Consider the following 21,093-nt stretch of genomic DNA (forward strand, 5'->3'; position numbering starts at 1 on the left):
TAGAAGACTCACAACACTCATGAGCAACTTTGCACTGGTGGAATTGTCTTTTGGAGCAAAGCTGTCGCTGGTTATTTTGCAGCAGGCCCGACCAAATGTTTTTGCAAAAACTATTAACCACCAACAAAGCTGTAGGAGGCAAGGCCCTGGAACGATCCAGGCTCATGGAATGGTGCACAGTGTTTTAAGTTCCTCTGCTGTTAGACCTGGACTGTGATGCACAGCTCCAGGGATGCCAAACCATTCAGTCTGTCTCTTTTCACAGTGAACTCTCCCCAGGTCAGATGTCCCACCCTGGGTGGACTCAGCAGCAGTGGGAATACTGGCCTTTATGGGATCACACTGATGAACCAGAGCTTGTTTGGGGCAAAGGCAGCTACTAAGGGCAGAAGACCTCAGGGGATGTGCAGACAGCTTTTTCAAAATGTTCCATTTGTCCCAGGGAAGCTGTGGCTGCCCCTGGATCCCTGGAAGTGTCCAAGGCCAGGCTGGGCAGGGCTTGGAGCAACGTGAGATAGTGGAAGGTGTCCCTGCCCATGGCAGGGGTGGGAACAACACAGTAAATTGGGAAAGCAGAGTAGTGAGGCACAGTGGCTCTAAATGTCACGTTAGACACTGTTGTGCTCATTGGGATTTAGGCTTTAATGTGCTGTATTTTGCTCCACATGACACAGCTGCCTTCACAGAAGCTGTGCATTAGTGCACATCCTGCTGCACGTAAGATCAAAGTGTCTCTTCTTATCTCAAAGGAACCTTCAACAGCAAGACAGTACAATTTGAAATCATGCAGCTACCAAATGCAGACAGAGATAAAGCTTGTCTCATTGCAATAAAGACAGGGAAAAGGTAAAATATTGAGGTCAGTAAGCACATTCAGTCCCATGGGACAACTGCATGTCCAAAGGTGTGGCTCCTAACACCCTCCCAGCTCCCACTGTCTTCTGAAACGTTTCTGACTTGGACGAGACCCAAGGGCAGAGCAAGGCCAACTCAGAAATTCAGTGAGGTGATGTCTTCCCAAGCAGTCTGCCAAGTGCCCATCAGTTTTGTGGGAGTTCCTGCTGATTCTCTCTAGCAAGGAACTGTCTCAGAGTCTGGCCCTGAGCACGAGGAGCCACCATTCTGTGGGGCAGGGTTGTTGCACTGTCGCCTTCTGGTCCTCTGGCCCCCTGAACACGGGGACCAGCTGGCCCAGCACCCCCAGTTTCCATTAACAGCAGCATCTGGAAAAAAAAACAAACAACAAAGCTGGAAAGGATTGTCAGGAACAAGCAGCTTGTTCCATGGGAAGAGTTGTCAGCTCCCATGAATCGTACTTGAGTACAAACAGCTCTGCCCCTGTCCACATCACTAACAATATACTGGAGTCATTAACAATGAGCAATTGTTTTAGAGATGTTAATTCTCTGCTCAGCATTTCTGGTACTTGTTCAAACTACACTTCAGGAAGAGATGAAAGGGGGGGAAAAAAGTCAATTAGCTTTTTATTTGCTTGAAGGATGTCTCTCTCTTTGTCTTAGTCCAAGCCTAGATAAGAAACAGACCAACTAAACTTGTCTCAGCCACATTTCGAGGTGGTAGGGGCAGTGTTAGCACCTCAGTGAACAACAGCTTGACTATTCAGCTTTGCCTCCACTGCTTTTCCTATTACACTGATTCTTCTGGACCCTGAGCATGTGAGTGACATAAATTCAAAATCCCGAGGATCACGGAGGCAACACATAAAAGGAGGAAATGGGAGTGAGAAATGAAGTTACAGTGTTGACAAATGGATGGGTGTGAGCTTTGGGAGGGTTGGATGTGACTATGTGTGTGAAAAACAGGCTGAGGTAAGGTGTCTGAGACTCCACAGTTCAAGGCTCCGTGGGATTCCTTAGAAACACACACAAAAGTGACCCCTGGTTCAGTGAAATCTTGGCTTAAAGTGCATTTCAGCCTGGCTCAGTTTGGACATAGCCATGCAGAATGAGCACCGGGTAAGGCTGTAAACAAAGCCAGTGATAAATGCAGTGCATCAAATTGTGGGACAGTGCCAGAGCTCCGGGTGCCTGGGATCTGGTATTATTTAGCATCTAAATTAATGAGCTGGAAGAAGTAAACAAAATGATTAAATTCACAGATGATCCTAAACTAGAAGGAGTTAAGAACATCAGTCAGGAGGCAGGAGATATAAAGTGACCAAGAAGCATTAATAAATACTTCAAAACAACGTAATAAGATTTTAAGATTAAAATGCATGGTAGCATATCTGGGGGAGAACAGTTTGCAACATGCTGGCTTTATCAAAGGGGAAAACTTAGGAAACAGAGCTGTTTCCTGAGGAGGAGACCTGAGGCTTTCCAAGGATTGTAAATTAGGCAGGAGTTTGTATTTTGGTTGCAAGGCATGTACATGCAGCTTTGAACTGCAAAAGTAAACCCACCTCATCAGGAGGGCAGAGAAATTCGGAAGAGGGCAGGGAAAATACAGCTGTCCCCTTTGCAGGGGCCCAACTGGGTGCACTGGGCTGGGCAGACTGGGAATGGCCAGGGCTGGCATCACTCCTCACCCATCAGCTGCCATCCCTGGACACTCCTAACCCAGCTGGGATTGTCTCCTTGGAGCTGGGAGCCTCTCACCTTTCCTCCTGCTGATCTCACAGGCGGTGCCGCGGTAGCCGAGGGGACACAAGCACTCACACTCTGTTCCTGAAAGCAAGCAGAGATGGTGGGAATTACAGACCTGGAGCCACATTTCCCAGCAGGCATCCACTCCTCTCCAGCACTTCATCTTCTGTGAGGAAGGGCCAGAGGGTGAAATGCCATCATTTTTCTCCAGTGCTGAAGGGATCAATACCAATAAAGAGGGGAGCTGTGATGGCCCTGCCACCCCTCTCACCTCCCCAGCCATTTGTTCCTGCCCTGCAGCTCAACCTCAGACTCGCTGGTGCAATTCCACAAGCCAGGGGACCACAGAGTCCTCCTGCTCCTCTCCAAAAGAGATCACAGAACCCTGGAATGGTTTGGGTTGGAAAGGATTTTAAGGCTCGTCTCATTCCAACTCCACTGCCATGGGCAGGGAAACCTTCCACTATCCCAGGTTGCTCCAAGTCCTGCCCAGCCTGGCCTTGGACACTGCCAGGGATCCAGGGGCAGCCACAGCTGCTCTGGGCACCCTGTGCCAGGGCCTCACCACCCTCACAGCCAGGAATTAATTCCCAGTATCCCACCTAACCCTGCCTTCCCTGTGGCCTCCTCTGGACTCACTCCAGCAGCTCCTCATCCTTTTAGTATTTGGGGTTTCAGAGCTGAACACAGCACTGCAGGTAGGGTCTCTGGAGAGAGCTCTTGGTAAAACTGATAAAGAACAAACTGCACCATCCAGAAAGAACAACCAGGACAGAAATATCCTAACTTGGCTTTGTGGCAGAGGAAAAGCCCAAAATCCCTGCTCTGACTGCCCAGGACTGTGGTGTGTATCCCAAGTCTAGAACCTGGAGGAGAGTTCCCACTTAGGAAAATATATGGTCATTTAAAACCTTTTGCTGAGAAGATCCTAAATGAAATACTAACCTAGACTCATCTCCTACAAAGTTATTTAAACAAAGGTCACCACGAGACAAATGCTTGAAGTGCTACAATCAGCTGGCTGGTACCTGAAGTGATCGTTTCTGCATTAGATACAATTTGATGATAACGATTCTCATCAGGACTTTTGCAGATGCAGATTGGAATTAGGCACTTGACAAAATGGTCCCTTTGTTAGAAGCTCTCATCACATCATATACCTCTTGTTTAGGCAGAGCAGTTTTCATTTAATTTGATTATTTTTCCCCTTCATTTTTAAAATCACAGCCTGCTTTCAAAGGAGGACAGCTTCTATCAGAAACGGGGAGGTGGTGGTGATCACTGTGCTTGGCACTTACATGGTGCTTTTCATCTTCACAACACTTTTACAAACACTAATTAATGCTGAGACAGTAGTCGCTTCTCCAGGAGGATGGAAGCAATCTTAAAAGCAAAAGGAGGAGACTTAAAGACGTCAAAGATTTTTTTTTTTTTAAGTGGATAATTGAGAAGTAACAAATTCTTCTGTAAAACTGATACAGATAATGCTCACTCCTATTACAAAGACACATCCCTTGACTTTACTGTCTTTACTTACTGGGACTTTACAAACAGAGCAACTTTAAAAACAGAGTAATTACCTGAGAAAGAAATGACAGGAGAAACTAAAGAGCAGACTGCCTGCCACGTGCTCCCCACAAATTCCCAGCTGATTTCAATCAAGAGGGCAGAAAAGAGGAGCAGGATCCCTGTACCTCTCAGGAAGGTGATGCCATTCCCGTGGCACGGAGCACAGCGACAGGAACTGGTCTCCAGCTGGAACTCATCCAGAGCCTGCCGCAGATTCTCTTTTATTTTGGTGGAATCAGCCAAATCAGAGGGAGTCACCAGCTCATACAGTGGCTCTGCCTAAAGGGAGGGGAGAAACTGCATTAATTCCCAAGCTCGAGACACTCTGAACATCCCAAGGCCCGGTGGTGGCGCAGCTGGAGAGGGACATGGAGGCTGTGTGGCACAAACTCCAGGTTTCCCATTGCTATTTGCTAAAACCCTGTGAACAACAAGGCCACAATGCCAGGAATACACCCAAGGATGCTCCCCTTGGTTTCCAACACCAGAGCAGTCGAAATGGGTAACAAAATACAGCAGCCAAGCTGCTGGCTGACAAACAGGCTAAGCTGCACAGGAGTTTCATTAAATCCTTTCTCATCCACATTCCTGGTACAGACATTTATAGATCAGATTTGCTCAAACTTATGTTTTCTGAGTGACCTCTTACTCTGATTTTAAAAATGTCTCCTAAAAACCATCCACAAAAACCTCCTCCTACAGTGCCCCAGCACAGCCAGAGGCACCAGTCACAGGGACTCACATCAGCACTTCCACCTCCACCACTCCTGCATTTCAAGGCTGGTTTCTGTCTTTATGGGGCCCAGATAAGGGTTTCCATTCCCTTCCAGAAGGGAGAGGATTTGATCTCCATGTGCAGATGGGGTCAGAGAGAGAAGGCAAAGGGGTGCACAACACAGTGAACGTGCAGGGATCAAGAAGACTTTGGCTCACTCATTTATTTTCCTCCTGAGAACAAGGGAGAGTTGAAGTGGGGTGTCAATAGTGCCAGTCACCCACTACTGCCAGTGGGGTGGTATTTCCATGTGCCAGCAGAGGATCCATCCCAAATTCCCATCCTCACTGCAGAGATACTGCCATGCAGGCCACACACAGTAAGCATGAAAGGATCACCCTCCTGCTGTCACAGGTTCAAACTACAAGAACCAAAGAATGTTCCAATAAAAAGCAAAAAAATGCTCATTTCCTGCTGCTGTACAGCCACTCTTCATCAATTATCTGTGATCCATACTTTGCTTTTTGAATTCAGATCATACAAATGAGGAAATACACTAAGAGTGACCTGCCAAGTCCCTCCAGCAGATGATTTATGAACTGATTTGCTTTAGTTTTCCCTAACTAAGCATTCTTGGGCTGACATTTAGTCACACTCCGCTGGTACTTTTGATCTTCAAGCCCCACAGGGATATTGGTATGGAAATGAAGATACCAAATCCAAATTACATCCGCCTGAGCTTTTTCACTGGGCAGCCTGGTCACTGATGCCAGGCAAGACAAAGAACACCTCAGTTCCTCATGGGAGATGTGTGGGATTTGGGGCAGAGGGTTGCATTCCTCTTGTCTCCTGCCCTGAGACCTCCCAGTGCATTTCTGGACGCTCAATCCACAGCACACCAGGGGCTGCAGCAAGTGCCAGATGGGCACTGGCTGTATTTCCAAATTACTGAGTTTTGCTTGCTTCACCTTTTTAGAGTTCACGTCTTTCTGGAGAAAAACCTCTCTTTTACAAATGTAAAGATTTTTGCCTAAAATTAAATTTTACAATGAAAAACAACTATAAATCAACTTCCACCTCAACCAACTCCTGTTTAAAAGGATGTTCTCTTGCACCTTTGTTCTATTCACTCATTTCGACACTAAAGACGATGAGGCATGCTTGCTTTTTGCATTTCTAAAACTCTCCAGGATCAAAATTCCTTGACTCTTCAAAGCCAAACTCCTGTTTTTAAGGTTCAGCTAAGCTTCACAGACATCCAGGCATACACCGTGAACCACTTGACCTTATGAACCAGAAAGAATTGTCACTAGGGCTCACAGAAGTTGATAAACATCAAGGAAAATAGAAGTCCTTATAAAATACATGCTGCCAGATATAATTTTGGTAAGTTATACACTGGTAAAACAGAAGGTGGATTGTCTGATCTGCCTGGCAGGCAGCAAGAAATGGCATCTGCACAGCCCAGCTAAAGGGTTAAAGCTGTTTACTTTGTGTATTTCTGACCACAGTCCCTTTAAAGCATCACACCTTTGCTTTTCTGAATCTCACTTAGAGAAGCTATGCCGCGCAATGAGGTCCATTATTCCCGGGTTTTTTTTTCTCTAAATCCTGTTTATCTAAACACAGAGTTCTCCAAAGTGCTCAGCTGAGGCTGGAGGAAGTGAGGGATGCAGTACCTTCAGCTTTATGATCTCAGGGTTGTACTGCACAGCCTCTCCCCACTGCTGCATGAGCTCGGCCGTGGGCACGTCCTTGTGGGCCAGGGTGACGACGTGTTCACTCGCTCCGCCGCGGACCAGGGCGAGGAAATCCTCCACAAACTGCTTCTTGGCAGTGCTGTCTGCAAAAACACCCTCAGAAAGTGCCCAGCTCTGCCCAGGTTGTGTCTTTGTGGGCTGCAGTGACCAGCGAACAGCAAACCAACACCCCCCTACGGGACACGTCCCACTCAGAGGGCAAAGGGAAAAGGCCACAAGTGTTTCTCACCTGGCTTCCTACAAAGGGTGTGCTGTGTCCCTCCTGCTCCCCTGCAGGAATTCCCCATCCTGCACCCTGCATCTCTCCCCTAAATTTCTTCCCTATGGTGTTAAGCCCACAGGTCCTTGCACAGCCCGATGCTCCTCACCACCAGGAAGATTCCTTGTTCTCCTCCATGTATTCCCAGGTGCACCTTCCTCCCATGCACACCCCCAGCTCCCCACGTCCCCAGAGGATCCCACAACACCATCACCTCCCTGTTTTCCCCATCAGGATGCAAAAAGGGGCGTGCTGGGTTGCCCTGCTCAGAGGTGGGAGTTGATATTTAACACAGTGCTGGCCTGGTGGGTAATGGTTGATCTGCCCCTGCTTTTCCTTGGGATGCTGAGCAGATATTTACTCTCTACACAGAAAATACTGGAAAAACCCCAAGCTTTGAGACATCTCCTCCTCTGTTAAGCCTGGCTGGGGTTAGCCAGGAGACCCAAAAGTGGCTGTGAGGGAGTGGGGAAATATTTCAGACAGGCAAGCTCACAAAATCTTCCTTTCACTATGACAAAGAAATGAGATGGCAGAAGTGTTTCATGCTTACCTCCAATCTCTTTCAAAAGGGCTTTACAGCCAGCTGAATCTACTCCAAGCCCCACAGTGACTACACGAAGATTCACACCAATGTTAAAGCCCTTCTGTGCACATTTCTGGACATCACTCAGAGAATAACCTTAAATACACAACCAAAAATTGTAGGGTTTTAATACAACTGTTCCATGTTTTATCTCCATGTACACAGAACATGGGAGTTGATGAGTATTTTTGCTTTGGGGGAATAAAAAAAAAAGATAAGATGAAGAAGGTTGGTTTTTTTTGGGTGGTTTTTTTTTTTTTTTTTGGTATTTAACAGAACTATATGAAATGAAATCTCTGTGTTTTATAGAACTCTGAAGCCAAGTGGAAATGCAAGGTAAATGCTGGAAGAGGAGGATTTTAGACATCCACCCAGCTGTACTGGGTTAAGCAGAGCTGCAGTGGGTGGGAAAACAGTGGATGTCTAACCACAAACTCCCCACCACCCCTCCCCATCCCCAGGAGCCAGGCTTTTTAAGAGGAATAGATAGCTTTTCCTCCTTTTACTAGCTCCCATCTCCAATTCTCTGTTGCCAGAAGAGCCTTAACTGCTCCACGGAAATTTAGATTGGATTATCAGGATACATTTCTTCACCAAAAGGGTTACCAAGCCCTGGAAGAAGCTTCCCAGGGCAAGGGTGGGGTCACCAACCCCAGAGGGATTTATAGGACATGTGGATGTGGCACTTGGGGACGTGGTTTAGCGGCAGCCTTGGCAGTGCTGGGTTAAGAGTTTGGACTCCATGATCTTAGAGAGCTTTTCCAGCCTAAAGGATCCCGTGATTCTATGATGTGGCAGATTGGATTTTATGGATATCTATTCTATTATATGATTCTATGAGAGCAGAGCAAGTTCCAACCATGTAACACAGTGTGTGATACCAGATCTGCAAAAGAAAACTTTAGTTCCAGCACAGACAGTACAAACATAATAATGGATTTGAAGGGAAAACCCTGAATTCTCAGACTGGACCTACAAAACCCTGGTGAGAACTCACAGCCCAGCTCAGCACTTGAGTGAAAATGTTGTCATTGCTGCAGGATGCTGATGTGGGTCAGCAGACACTGAGCATTTTGATGCAAACAATAATACACTTCAGTTCAAAGAAACGTGGCTTGTGATGGGCTCACACCAACAGCTGAGAAATTGGGAAACTCTGTTAGAATTTGAATACCTGAAATCCGAGTCTAAATTCTGTCCCTCTGGGCTCTACCAGAGTCCAGAGTAAGGAACTTCCTACACAGCAGAAGAGCAAACAGACTGAGCATCACACAAAGCAGAGCCCAATAAATGCCTCTGCAAACAGACAGCGGAGGCAGTTCCTCACTCCCCTGCCAATGAATAAATAATTGAGAGTGCAGCTATTGATTAATGTCACACTGCTCGCTCTGTCCTGCACAACAATCATCATTTCTCACAACAAAGGGAGCCAGAGCCAAAGAGCAGGAGCAATGTCAGGCTCAAGAGTCACCCAGCAAATTATTTACTGTTTCCTACGTGCTGGAAAAGCTCTCGAGGCTAAAGGTGTTTCAAAACTGCCATTTGAAAGGCAGTGGAAAAAGAACTTGGGTGAAGGCTTTCAAAGCTAACAGAAGTGTTAAGATCCACGATTCTCATTCATCTCAACATCTTGTCAGCCTCTAAAACGTGTTGTCTAAAATACTTGCCACAGGGCCTTTCTTTGTGAACTAAATCCAGTCCATGATGCTGAGCATGCTTTGAAAACCTCTTTATTCACTGCCAAGGAGCACGTCCACTCCCACATTTCCTGCAGGATTTCTCAGAGATGCTGTTGACTCCTTCTTCCATCATCTCCCTCTCCCGACCTCAGACCTGAGCCATCCCTGTGTGCCTGCAGAGGGGTTTTACCACCCAAAAGCTGTTCCCAAAGCTCCTTCCCAACCATCAGATGCACGTACCCGCCTTGCGGAGCTCATCGCTGTTCATGACCAAAGTATATTCATAGATGCCTCCAACAGTGGCCTCCTTGATGAAGTGTGTCCCAAAGTCCCTGTAGAGCTCCCGGTATTCCCCGTAGCTGTATTCCGTGGGGAGCTGCCGGAGCCTCTGCAGGAACTCGTGATGCAGCATCAGGGCTCGGGGCTTCAGCTTGTAAACACCAACAGCCAGCTCAGAACGGGCGTGGATGAACTTGCTGGACTGCAGGAAAGGCAGGAGCACAGGAGAATCCAGGAGGAGTGAGGGATGTCATTCTTGTGGCAACGTGGGGTTATTTGCAGTTAAACAATTAGCGCTGGCCAGGATTTATTAATTTCACAGTTTTTAACTGGAAATCTCCTAACTGGAAATCTTCCAGCTAACTTCTGCCAAAGGAAAACTTTTAGTAGTAAAGCTCCTGAGAGTCAGGCCACGACTGGGACACAGGGAAGGGCAGGGTCCTGGTTCTGACGTGGCACACCCAGGACGCAAGGACACCTCAGCATCCCATGGGACTGCTCTACCCCTAATAAAACTTTATCTCTCACAAGCCCTCTCCTGAAAAGTTCTGACATCTGAAATCATGATTTGTATGGGAAATGGTGATTCTCTGGCTGAGCTAGGTTCATATTTGTATTTCACAGAGTATGCCCTCATCAAAACTGAAAGGAAAGAAGAAAACACAAACACTCTCTCCCACACACACACATTTATATGTCTCTGTGTAGATGTGTGTACATGGATACATTTTTTTCTCTCCTCTTTTTGGCACAAAAGTCTGGGACAGAAAATGTCTTTCACTAAGTTTAAAGGATTTAGTGTTCAGCTGTCTGAGCCAGCAGCACAAGCACATCAGGGAGGGTTCAGTATAGAGGTCTGCAGCTTCAATAATAAAATCAGGACTTAATTTGGGGTTTCTTTATGGATATCTATTGCAAATGCTTCTCATCAGCCACTGATCTTGTTGTGCGAAATGCCACTTTGCAGGAAGCAAATGCAAGGAACACTTTGCCATTCCTGAGTACACTTTATACTGAAAGGAGACACAGGTTGGTGATGCTATCTAACCACTGATATGAGCTATGTTTGTTTATGGCAACAACAGATGAAAAAAAGAAAAGTTATGGGAGTCATAGGAGTTATAGATTCAAGTTGAACAGGCTTCTCAGTTTCAATTTTTAGATGACTTCATGACAAACATTCAAAGGTGGATGCCCAGCAGGGCACTGGACAGACCCCACTCAGAGTCAGAGAATATCCACAGCTGGAAGGGACCCACAAGGATCACTGAGTCCTCTCAACAAGTTGTGGCTTATTTCAAAGGTCAGGCAGCCCAGACCCTGGCTGAGAGCTGAATGGAAAAGCTCCAGGATGCTGCAAACACAAAGGAAGGTGTTGTGGGGGTAGTCAAGACTCGAAGAAATGGAAGAATCCAGTTGGGGAAAAAAATTTGATTTATCCCAGTCCTGGCTGCTGACCTGAGGAGGAGCATCAAACCAACACACACACACACACACACACACACACAGGGAACACATTAGCAGGGAATTAAGTGGAGCAGTGCTTACACTTGAAGAAAATCTTTTCATCCTCTGAAAGAACTTCTTGAACCTCATGTCATTTGAATTGTAACCAAGTTCAAACACTCGTGGTATTTTTATACCAAAGCCGAAGCTTGACTGCGAAAATTTTGCCTTCAGGACACTGCTTTCATAATTTGAGTAGGAGTCATATTCAGTCATTGTAAATTCATATTTGCCTTTGGTCTAAACAGAAAGGAAAAACAACACGTCTCATTTCCTGCATAGCGATTGCACACCTGAAGCATGGGGAAGGAATGCAGACACAAATATACTTGTGAATTAATGCTTGCACTTTGAAGATGAAAAGCCCTGTATAATTGCAAAGCACTATTATTATTAACACAGGTACTTCAAGAATGCTTGATTTACAGCAGCAGAAAAGCCCCTGTCTCCTCCACACTGCAAGGTCCTCAGGCTTTCACTTAGTATGTCAATCTTATGCAAAGAAGGCGAAATCTTAAACACAGGCATCAATTAAAGTACAAATTCTAAAAGGAAAAGGTTTCCTAGTGGGCAGCACTCAAAAGCATCACGTCATCAAAAGCATTAAGGTCATATATATATAATATTTGAAATACAGCTTTGATGCCTGACAGGAACAAGTTTTCACACAAAGCACGTGGTGTGTTCAACATCGTGGAGCGCGTGGGGTATGAGGGTGTTCTGGAATAGGGTGAAATCAGCCTGATCCTTTTGGGTGTCAAGAATTTGGGGATTTTTTAAAAAAAAGATCCAGCAATGAAGCTTTGGGCACTAAATCCACTGGAATATGTGTAGGTAAGTTTACTTGCTGATACGTACCTCTGGTATGTAGCTTTCCACATTGTATGGCTTCCTGAACCTTGTGTCTGTGATGTAATGGGGAGAACATCCCCCAGCATAGTACCTGTGATCAAGAACCAACCCTTCCAAGCTGTTTGTGAAGATATTCAACCTGTAGATGAAGCAGAACAGCAATATTTTATGGTACCATCAATTCAGAGCTAAACACCAAATGCATTGGCTGAGAAAGGAAAAAGATTTTGTTTGGCCACGGGCTCTTTGTTTCACACTTTTTTATTTTGAAACCCCAAAGGAAAGCTTGGCCTCTTCCACTGTCCAACCAACCCAGGTGCTGCCAAAGAACTGACTAACAAGAAAGGAAAAGACAGAGCTGAATTTTGACACTTGATGAATACAAAGGGCAATTTTCACCCCCCCCAGCTGGGAATGTCACCAATGTTACTGCCACCAGCACTGGCAGCTTTGTGGCCTTTAGTGGAACTCTCCAGGAAAAGCAGAACAAACTGGACCAGCCAAACCCCCACCCCACCAGGCTGCTCACCCTGAGCACCCCCAAATATCAACAGCATCCATCAGAACCTTCAAAGACAGGTTTGCCAATCCATGCCATCAATCCAGACTGATTTTTAATTCACATTTCTTTGTTCCGGTTTATCAGCCAAAATCTTTGCCAGGTTGGTCAAGGATCAACCAGAGGTCAGTAGACAACAGTAAAAATTGCTGGGGAACAAGAATAGAGGTACTTGAGCAACAGCTCAACTAATCCTTGAAACCACAGGGAGTTTTCCTTTGATTTCAGTGGATGATGGACAGAAACCTTAACCTGTGTGCTCTAAGAAAGGATGTAGCAATGCAGTTTGTGGAGATGAAGAGATTAAACCCCATCGTTTGCTTTTCCCATTGCTGCTGGCGGGATGAAACTTCACCAAAAAAACCCCACAAAAAACTATCAGCACTCCAGGTCTCTGTTGGATCTGCCTCTCCTGATTTTGGGGAGAGAGGCTTGCATGATAATGACTCTGAAGCTGTAAAAAAATTAACTCTAATTTTAGAACAATCTGGAAAAAAGGGGAAGTCCACTAAAAGCAAATTACTGAGCAATTGTAGCTTCAAAGAGATGAGAAGCATGTTCCTATAATTGTCCAACATTATTTTTAATTTTGATTAAACTCAGAAGTACAAAGCATTATCAATGACATGTGCAGCAGCCGTATCTCCAGAGAATAATGAGAAAATTGTATTTTTTCCTTGCAATATGATTTTCCTTCTTTTTTTTTTTTAATGTAAAAAGCAATTTTTCCCCTGTAGAATAAGAAAAAACCCTCTTTTCACACAGTCTGATCTTACAGAAAGTTGTCACAATCTTAGCCTGTAAAAGCCGAATAAATTCAGACTTAGATTTTAATCCCCACAAAGCTGCTAATATGCAGGTTCACCCTATCCCACTCACACAAAGCACAAAAATCCCACCACCTCTCAATGTCATGGAAGAAATCAAAGACATTTGAACACCTTTCTCCCTCCCCACCACACCAATACAGGGTGTAAGAATAGAAACCCCAAGAATCATGGAATGATTTGGGTTGGGAGGGACCTTCAAAGGTCATTTAGTCCAACCCCCTGCCATGGGCAGGGACACCTCCCACTATCCCAGATTGCCCCAAGCCCCATCCAACCTGGCCTTGGACACTGCCAGGGATCCAGGGACAGCCACAGCTCCATTGGGAACCCTGTGCCAGGGCCTCACCTCCCTCACAGGGAACAATTCCTTCCTAATATCCCATCTGATCCTGCCCTCTGGCAGTGGGAAGCCATTCCCCCTTGTCCTTGCACTCCAGGCCTTTGCAAATAGTCTCTCTCCATCTTCAGGCACTGGGATGCCACAATTAGGTCACCCTGAAGCCTTCTCTTCTCCAGGCTGAACAATCCCAATTCTCCCAGCCTTTCCTCTTAGCAGAGCTGCTCCATCCCTCTGATCAACTTGGTGACCTTCCTCTGGACTTGCTCTAACAGGTCCATGTCCACAAAGCTTTGGATCAGGTTCCTGGATCCCAGCTCACTCCTGGATACAGCAACTGCTCCAGCTTTTCTCTGTTCAGTGTTTGTCTGAAGTCACATTAGACCATTCTCAGCCTTAAGCAAGGAAGCATCTCATCAAAGCCACTGACTCACCCTTTTGCCAGATTCTCTATCCCCCAGTACTCTTCCATCTTCTGGTCACATTTCCTGAACACTTTTTTGCAGTTTTTTTCATCTGACTGGTCCCCACAGTCGTCATCCCCATTGCAGAGCAGCCTCCGTGCAATGCATCTCCCTAGGATGGAAGGAGAAAGTCACTCATAAAACAATCTTGTGATCACACTCCCTGACATGGAGTCTAGGAGCAAAATAGGAAAGTCCTGGAATTAATGGTTCAAATCTAGCTGGAAAAAAAAAATTCTTCTCTATCTGCATGGATCCCAAAGTCCATCTGCTCAGTTTCACTCAAAATCATCATAATCTTAAAATTCCTTGCTCAGCTTAGGAAAAAACCCCACAGTAATTAAAAGTATAAAAAAGTATAGAATGTTTTGGTAATTTTGTTTCATTTGGAGAGAACAAACATGCTGTTTCAGCAGGCCTTGTATATGGTATTTCTTTTCCCCTCTTCCCATGTCCACAGTTACTGAGTGTTTTCAGTCTCACCAAAACACTGGAAGATGGAGAGCAGAGGCATTTTCCTTTGCCCCATCTCAGGTGCCGAGCTCTTGTTGCTGTCGCTTGTGCTACAGATTTTGCTGATATAACCAGGTTATAATTTCCTACTTGGAGATTTTAAAGATAGACAGATGTTGTAATAGACTCACTCAAAGTCACTGACACACAACACAAGCATGGATGGAGCCAGGTCAACTCCTGGCACCCCTCTGGCCCAGCAAACTCCTGCAGAAGCATAAAGTTCAGCACAGTGGCATCAGAGGTGACACCTGATTATCTGAGCACCACCAGTCCCCAAATCCTTACCTGTAACTGCACACACAAACCCATCACATCGAACTCTATTCCTGCAAGGACTGTTTGTGACACAGTCCTCAGTTTCTCTGTCAGAGTAATCACAGGGATCTCCACTGAACTGAGAGGGTTGTTCCAGGCGGGCAAATCTGTACTGTGATGAAATAAAAAATATTGACTCAAGTACACAGAAATGGTGAATTTTACGCTTCTCTGGTTGAAAAACAAACGTTGTGTCACCGAGATCTGATCTCAGTGCACTGTCATATTAAAAGAGAAAAGTGTCAGCGCAGAAGTGTGATGCTGGTAATTTGCCTCATTTCAAAGGTTTCTGATCTGCGACAGTTTTAATTTTACTGAGGAAGGGTTGAGGATTGGGAGGGATGAAGGAAAGTTTGCTTTCTTTGACAGTTTGTGTAAATGAGCCTGACAGTGCAGTGCGGAACTTTGCAAGAATAAGGAAGGATTCAGTTCCATCTCCTCTCTTTCAATTAATGCTGGTAACGACATCCCTTGTTATTTTCTGTCAGTGTATTTACTTGCCCCTCTGTATCATTAGGGATTTTTTTCCGCCCACAACACTGCTGTGAAGCAGTCAATTACTCCGTCCAATATGTTAGCCCTCCTTTTTTCCCCAGCTTCCGAGATTAACTCTTTGATATGAAGCTTCACTCTGCCCAACTCCCATCACTGGTTATTTCTGCTTAAGCCTGGGAACAGCTTCTCCAACTCGTTAGCAGAGGTCTCTCTAGCAACGGGGATTTTGCTCTTCACGCTGTTGGGATCATTACTTTCATTTGATGGGGCTTCTTGGCTGGAAAATGCTGGCTGGCAGACAAGAAAAAGCATCCTAATCCTGAGAGGCACCAAGTGTCTCCAGGTCCCAGAGGGGACCATTAGTGGGGAAGGTGCCTTGCACCGATGCTGGGAGAACAGGACTGTGTTGGAAAGTCCCTGCAAAGCCTGGGCCGACACCTTCTCAGGACAGCAAGGCACCCTGGAAAGCACTGGAATTACTGGGGATGGTGAGCTGAAGAGCTAAAAGCCACCTGAAAGCAAAAGCCCCCAGTCTCAGCTGTACAGGACTTTCCTCAGCAGCCCCCCTCGTTTGTCCAACCCCATGGACAAAAAGGACAAGGCTTGAAGGAGCTCCCACCTCCTCTTTCTAGGTGGTCCCTAGACCATAGACACTCACCCTTTTCTTCTGGCAGGGATCACACGTGCTCCAGGAGGACCAGGCGGAGAGGGCGCAGTCGCGGGGCTGCGGCGGGGCACTCACGGAGCGGTCACTGCTGTCACCGGGGCTCGGGGACTCCTGACCACTGTGTCCAACACCACAAGAGATTCAGGGCGTGAAACTCTGAGCTATGAGGCCCTGGCACCTCAGCCTATGCCTGTGTGAAACTAGACACCGAGGAGAACTAACACTTGTTAGATCTCACCATGCTTTGCATGCAGCCTCTGGATTTCAGTCCTCATCCTGATGGCATTGATTCCACTGGCACTGGTTCTGTATGAAACCTGACCCACCCTTCAAGTGCCAGCATGGGAAACTCAACCCATAATCCACCAAGCTGGGCTTCTCCTCAAGCTGTGCAAGCAGTAAAACCTTCACCATCAGTTGCTGCCCTTGCCCCACGGCTCCCAGGGTCAGACACCTCCATGACAAACACCGGTCCCAGCATGCACTCAGCATTTTTGAAAACCAGGTTCAAGTGTCTCTGCCCAGCAGCCCATTTTTTCCCAAGCTGGCCAAAGCCACTAGTTTTAGATTCTACTCTCAGTTCACAGGTCATTAACCCATTAATCCCTTTCAACCCAATAATGAACCTGAACTCCAAGTGTGAGCCTTTACTCTTCACCCCAGCCACTACTTCATCCCCTCACATGACCACTGTCTCCAAGGTTTCCACAATGCCACCATTAAAATGCTGCCTCCTCTTTTGGTGGATTCAGGATTTCTGATTAAATCCTCGTCCCAGACAAATGCTCCCTTGTAGCACCTCCTTCAAGTGGGGAGCTTTAGTAAAACATTGACAATTAGTTTCTTTTCATACCCAGTCTGACAAGGAAACTACCACAGCGGTGTTCCCAATTCTTCCACCCAGACAAGGAACAGCATCAGCTGAAGTTTTAAGTATGATTTAGTGCCTGGCATGGGGCTCCCATTGTAGCATATTAAAAAACACATAGAATAAAGGAATTACAAAACCTCATCGGCTTGCTGAGGCATGAAATCAAAGCTCAAAGTTCAGAGAACAGTGCAAAAATATAGTTAGATTGGAAAGATTACAAGATGTAGTTCTCTGAAACAGCAACATCTATTACACCAGCAGAGAAAGAAACAGCTCCCAGCCACATTCTCACCATTGCTGCACTTGAAGGAACCAACCCCCTGTGTGCCCAGCACTCTGTGGGGCAGCCAGCATGGGAGGAGGCTGCATGTTCAAACAATTCCACGTTACAACACGAGTGTGGCAATTTGTCAGCTCCGATTTATCACCAGGATTACTCCTCTGAAGGTGGAAACGCTGCCCCACGCTCCCTTCAAAACATCTTTCACCGTTACCGGCGCAGAAATCCCTCACGACAGCAATTACAGCCTGCACAACACCAAAGCCTGCGCTGATCCTGATGGTTTCTCATGTCATCCCGTGGATGTGGCTTCAGAAACACTCACTCACCCAAAGCCATGAGCAGTCTGGGTGCCGAGCACGGCCCAGAGCAGCAGCAGCAGTTTGATGGGGCGCGGAGCGCTCATCGCTCCGAGGTACGGCCGGCGATCCCACACCACCAACACCCCCACCCCGTCTGCTCACAGGGGTTTGAACGGGGTTCAAGCAGAAAACCAGCAACTGCTGAGCTGCTTTGCCACCCTGTAAACAGCAGATGACCCAGCACCTGGCAGGCTCACAAGGTAAACGCTGCAGTTGTTAGCACATGGCTTTCCCAGGGCGAGCGGGCAGGAAGCAAAGCTCTGCCCAGGAGCAATTTGCACTTTCATTTGTAATGCTCCTTTCAAGGGGTGGACAAAATGAATATTTCAACAAATGAAATGTATTTGAGTCTTGGCAAGAAGGAAGTGATAAGTAAACTCGAGCTGGCTTTCTAGGAATAGAGTGCAGAATCATTTATTTATTGCTGCTTTGCATGTCTGTCTTCCAGAGGAAGGTCAGACACAAGGCATAAGCACTTATTCTCATGCCTCAGGGAAAGCCTTATCCCTGAAAGTTCTCTGCCCTGTCTCTCCCACTGCTGGGGAGGACAAGAGCCCCAGCCCTGGCTGGGCCATTCCACAGAGACTCTGCTCCACATACCCGAAGTCTTGAGCCCATGAAAGTAGGACCTGTCAGGGTATCAAATGTAATGTCTCAGGATATCAAATGTGATATCTTGGTGTTTTCTTGCTACTAAATTGAGTCATTCTCTCTCTTAAAAGATCCTGACTGGGCTGAGAACTTACCATGGGCTGGCTCCCATCAGTTCAGTTGGGTTTTCAAAGGCGGATCAGAACCTTGAGGAGTTTTTCTTTGGTTGCCTGTTGAGCCTTCACATCCTGCTGCTTCTTCCTCTAGGTACAGCTTTTTGATTCCTGAGACACAAGAGTCTTTCCCTTCATCTTCCTATTAGTCTTAGCCTACAGCAAGCATCTTAGAGGGAGGAAAGTTCTCTCAATCTGTGTTTCCCTGTACAGAATGAGGAATATCATTGTGTTTCCCCACCCTTCCCCTTGCTGGACAATGTATTTGAAGAGACAAAGCCTGACTTTGAACAATTGTGGCTTACAGCAGCGCAATCTCTCGCTCTGGGGTACATCTCTGAGTGCTTTGATGACACAAATAATACATACATTTTAATTAGCTCATTACGGGAATGAAGAATGGTAGATATATAAAACTATTCCTATTCACTAACACCAAACAAACCCAACCACCTCAGTGCTGTTACCTGGCCAAGTGCTACACCTCAGTGTGTCACAGTTACCTTACAACTGACATTACTCTGCCTGTGGAGCCACGTCTCTGCAAAATAAGCAACTGGCTGAGGCATCCTTCTGGTTTGGCAGTGGATGATAACAATTTAACACAGAGAGGCACATGAACCAAATCCTTGCAGGAACCTGCTCCAAATAAACGAGTGTAATTCAGGCAGCCCTTTTTTAAACCCAGTTACTGAGCACAGTGATAAACTGCCCTCCAGACATGGAGGACAAACTGTTAGGGGAGATGATTCAGGCTGTGCAAAGCTTTCTGTTTGCCTCTTTTGCCTGATTTTTCTTCTTCCAAATGACTTTGCCCCAGCCTGAACCCAAGATGTGCCTGTGTGATACGGCTTGCTCAACCTCTGGCACAATTGATTCAGTTGTTAATCATTTGTTCATGACTAAAAAAAAAAAAAAAAAACCACTTACAGACAAGACCTCTCTATCCACGGGACCTTTGCTGGCCGGGAAATACAGCACACATCCAGTATTTCAACAGCAGTAAAAGATAAGCTAGTAGTATAAACACAGAGCACCCTCTAGATTCAACTGCAAACCATGAAGGCGATCCCAGCATGTGGAATAATCAAGCTTCTCTCTGCTGCTTGTCCTTGTTTTGCTGCCTCTCACCATCTCAGTGGTGAACAGGCAGAAGCGGTGAATTACCAGAAGTGAGGTTAAAACAGGAGCAGGGACCCATGAGACAGAATTTCCTACACCTCAACATACTTTTCAGAGAGAACTAAGAAACACAATCAGGTTTTACACATAATTTACAACTTGGTTTAATTAGAGGGAGGTCTAACACATGAAATTTGTGACAGCAACCACAGGTCATTTTCTGCTTCCTCAGGTCCATGGATCAGTGGGAATGTTGCCTTGTAACACTGCCTGTGTCCTCTTCTCCATTCCTGCTCCTTCTCCACTGGTGACTGTAGCAGCCATGGCTTTCTGATGAGCTCAAGTCCCAAACCAGCTCTCTATGTTGCTGAATGAGGGTTCATCACACTTGAAAATCAAATGTCCACCATGAACACAGAGCCTGCAAATGCAACACATCCTTTGCAGAGCTCATATCCCTGCTTTACGAGCCCTTGCTCCCTGTAAGTAAATCCCACACAGTTTCACCAAACATGATGGTGCTTTAAATGGCAGTTTCCTGTTAAAAGAAAAACTGAAACACATCAGCACTGAAAGGCCCTCCCCGGGAAAGATGAAACTGGAGCCAGCATGCAGCTGTTTATAGAACTACCAGGGCACTTTTCAAAAAGTTTCTTTCTTTCCTGTGAGAAAACTGTTTTATTCCCTGCTTCGGAACTCAAGAACACATTTTCTTCTGTGGAAAAAACTCATTCAAAGGTAAAAGGAAGCTTCCCACCAATTTTGTGAAGAACATAAGGTGGCAAATACATGGTAAAATTTACAACTAAGGAATACTTCCAGACTTTTACAACTAACCCCACTGCATCACCACTTCTGTTACTAACACCGTTATTTTCTGGTGTGAGGCTGGTCTATGAAAGGCCTTGGACATAAAAAAACTCACCTTGCTGAACTTAATTCTCCTCTTCTGGCTTTTGATCCACTAAAAATTATGTCCCATTATGACTGAGGCCAAATCTGGCACAGGTTCACCTACTCTGAAAGCTCTATAGGTCCTGTGAAGAGGGGTAAGACAAAGAAAGAAAACTCCACCATGCCCCATCCCCTCTCCATGAGACCTCAAAACACCACACACACAAACTTATTTTCAAACTAGAAACGCCATTTTTTAAAGAAAAAACCCAGGACACTCATAATCCACGTATGTCAAATAAACAGCACAAAATTTACAGAAAATCCAACGTCTCACAGCATTGTAACTTCTGCTCACTTCAAATACAGCTCACTTCAGACACTGAGAGCTGTTCTTACACCTCTAGTAACTGTTAGAGAAGACAAAGATGCCACAAAAGGATTTTTTTGCAGCTAGTACCTGGCAGTAATTCTTCCTAATCCTTTATTTTCACAAATGTCTGAGGCTGAATGGGCAGAGATTGCTGCCTGTTAACCTGATTTTCCTTTAATCTATTGTGATTTCCTTTCTTTGCCGGTGAGGAGTATTTATAGAAGTGGTGCCAGGGGAGCGATGAAATAGGGTTGAAAAGCCAGCAAACAATATCAAGATCTTAAAAGACCTTTTTTTTTTTAAATAAAACCCCATTCTGTATCTGAAAGCCCCTTGAATGGGCAACATCTGAGGCTATTCTTCTCATTGAGATTTTTTCAGGTGCTGATAAAACATTTTAGGGTGATAGATGAGCCACAGGGCAAACACATCC

At 45.8% G+C, this 21,093-nt stretch overlaps 1 protein-coding gene across 1 annotated transcript; it reads right to left on the reverse strand.

Annotated features, from left to right (window-relative positions):
• Positions 1-1,071: 1,071 nt before the first annotated feature.
• On the reverse strand, positions 1,072-17,551 carry C8B (complement C8 beta chain; the record flags this gene model as incomplete). Its single annotated transcript, XM_082287403.1, has 12 exons — positions 1,072-1,223; positions 2,619-2,687; positions 4,301-4,454; positions 6,570-6,733; positions 7,463-7,591; positions 9,415-9,655; positions 11,002-11,199; positions 11,818-11,950; positions 13,972-14,113; positions 14,803-14,944; positions 15,986-16,112; positions 17,475-17,551. 12 exons carry the CDS (start codon positions 17,549-17,551, stop codon positions 1,072-1,074), a joined length of 1,728 nt encoding a protein of 575 aa, XP_082143529.1.
• Between the last annotated feature and the right edge of the window lie 3,542 nt (positions 17,552-21,093).

The sequence above is a fragment of the Coloeus monedula genome (genome assembly GCF_965178545.1).
Source record: "Coloeus monedula genome assembly, chromosome: 9".
NCBI lineage: Eukaryota > Metazoa > Chordata > Aves > Passeriformes > Corvidae > Coloeus > Coloeus monedula.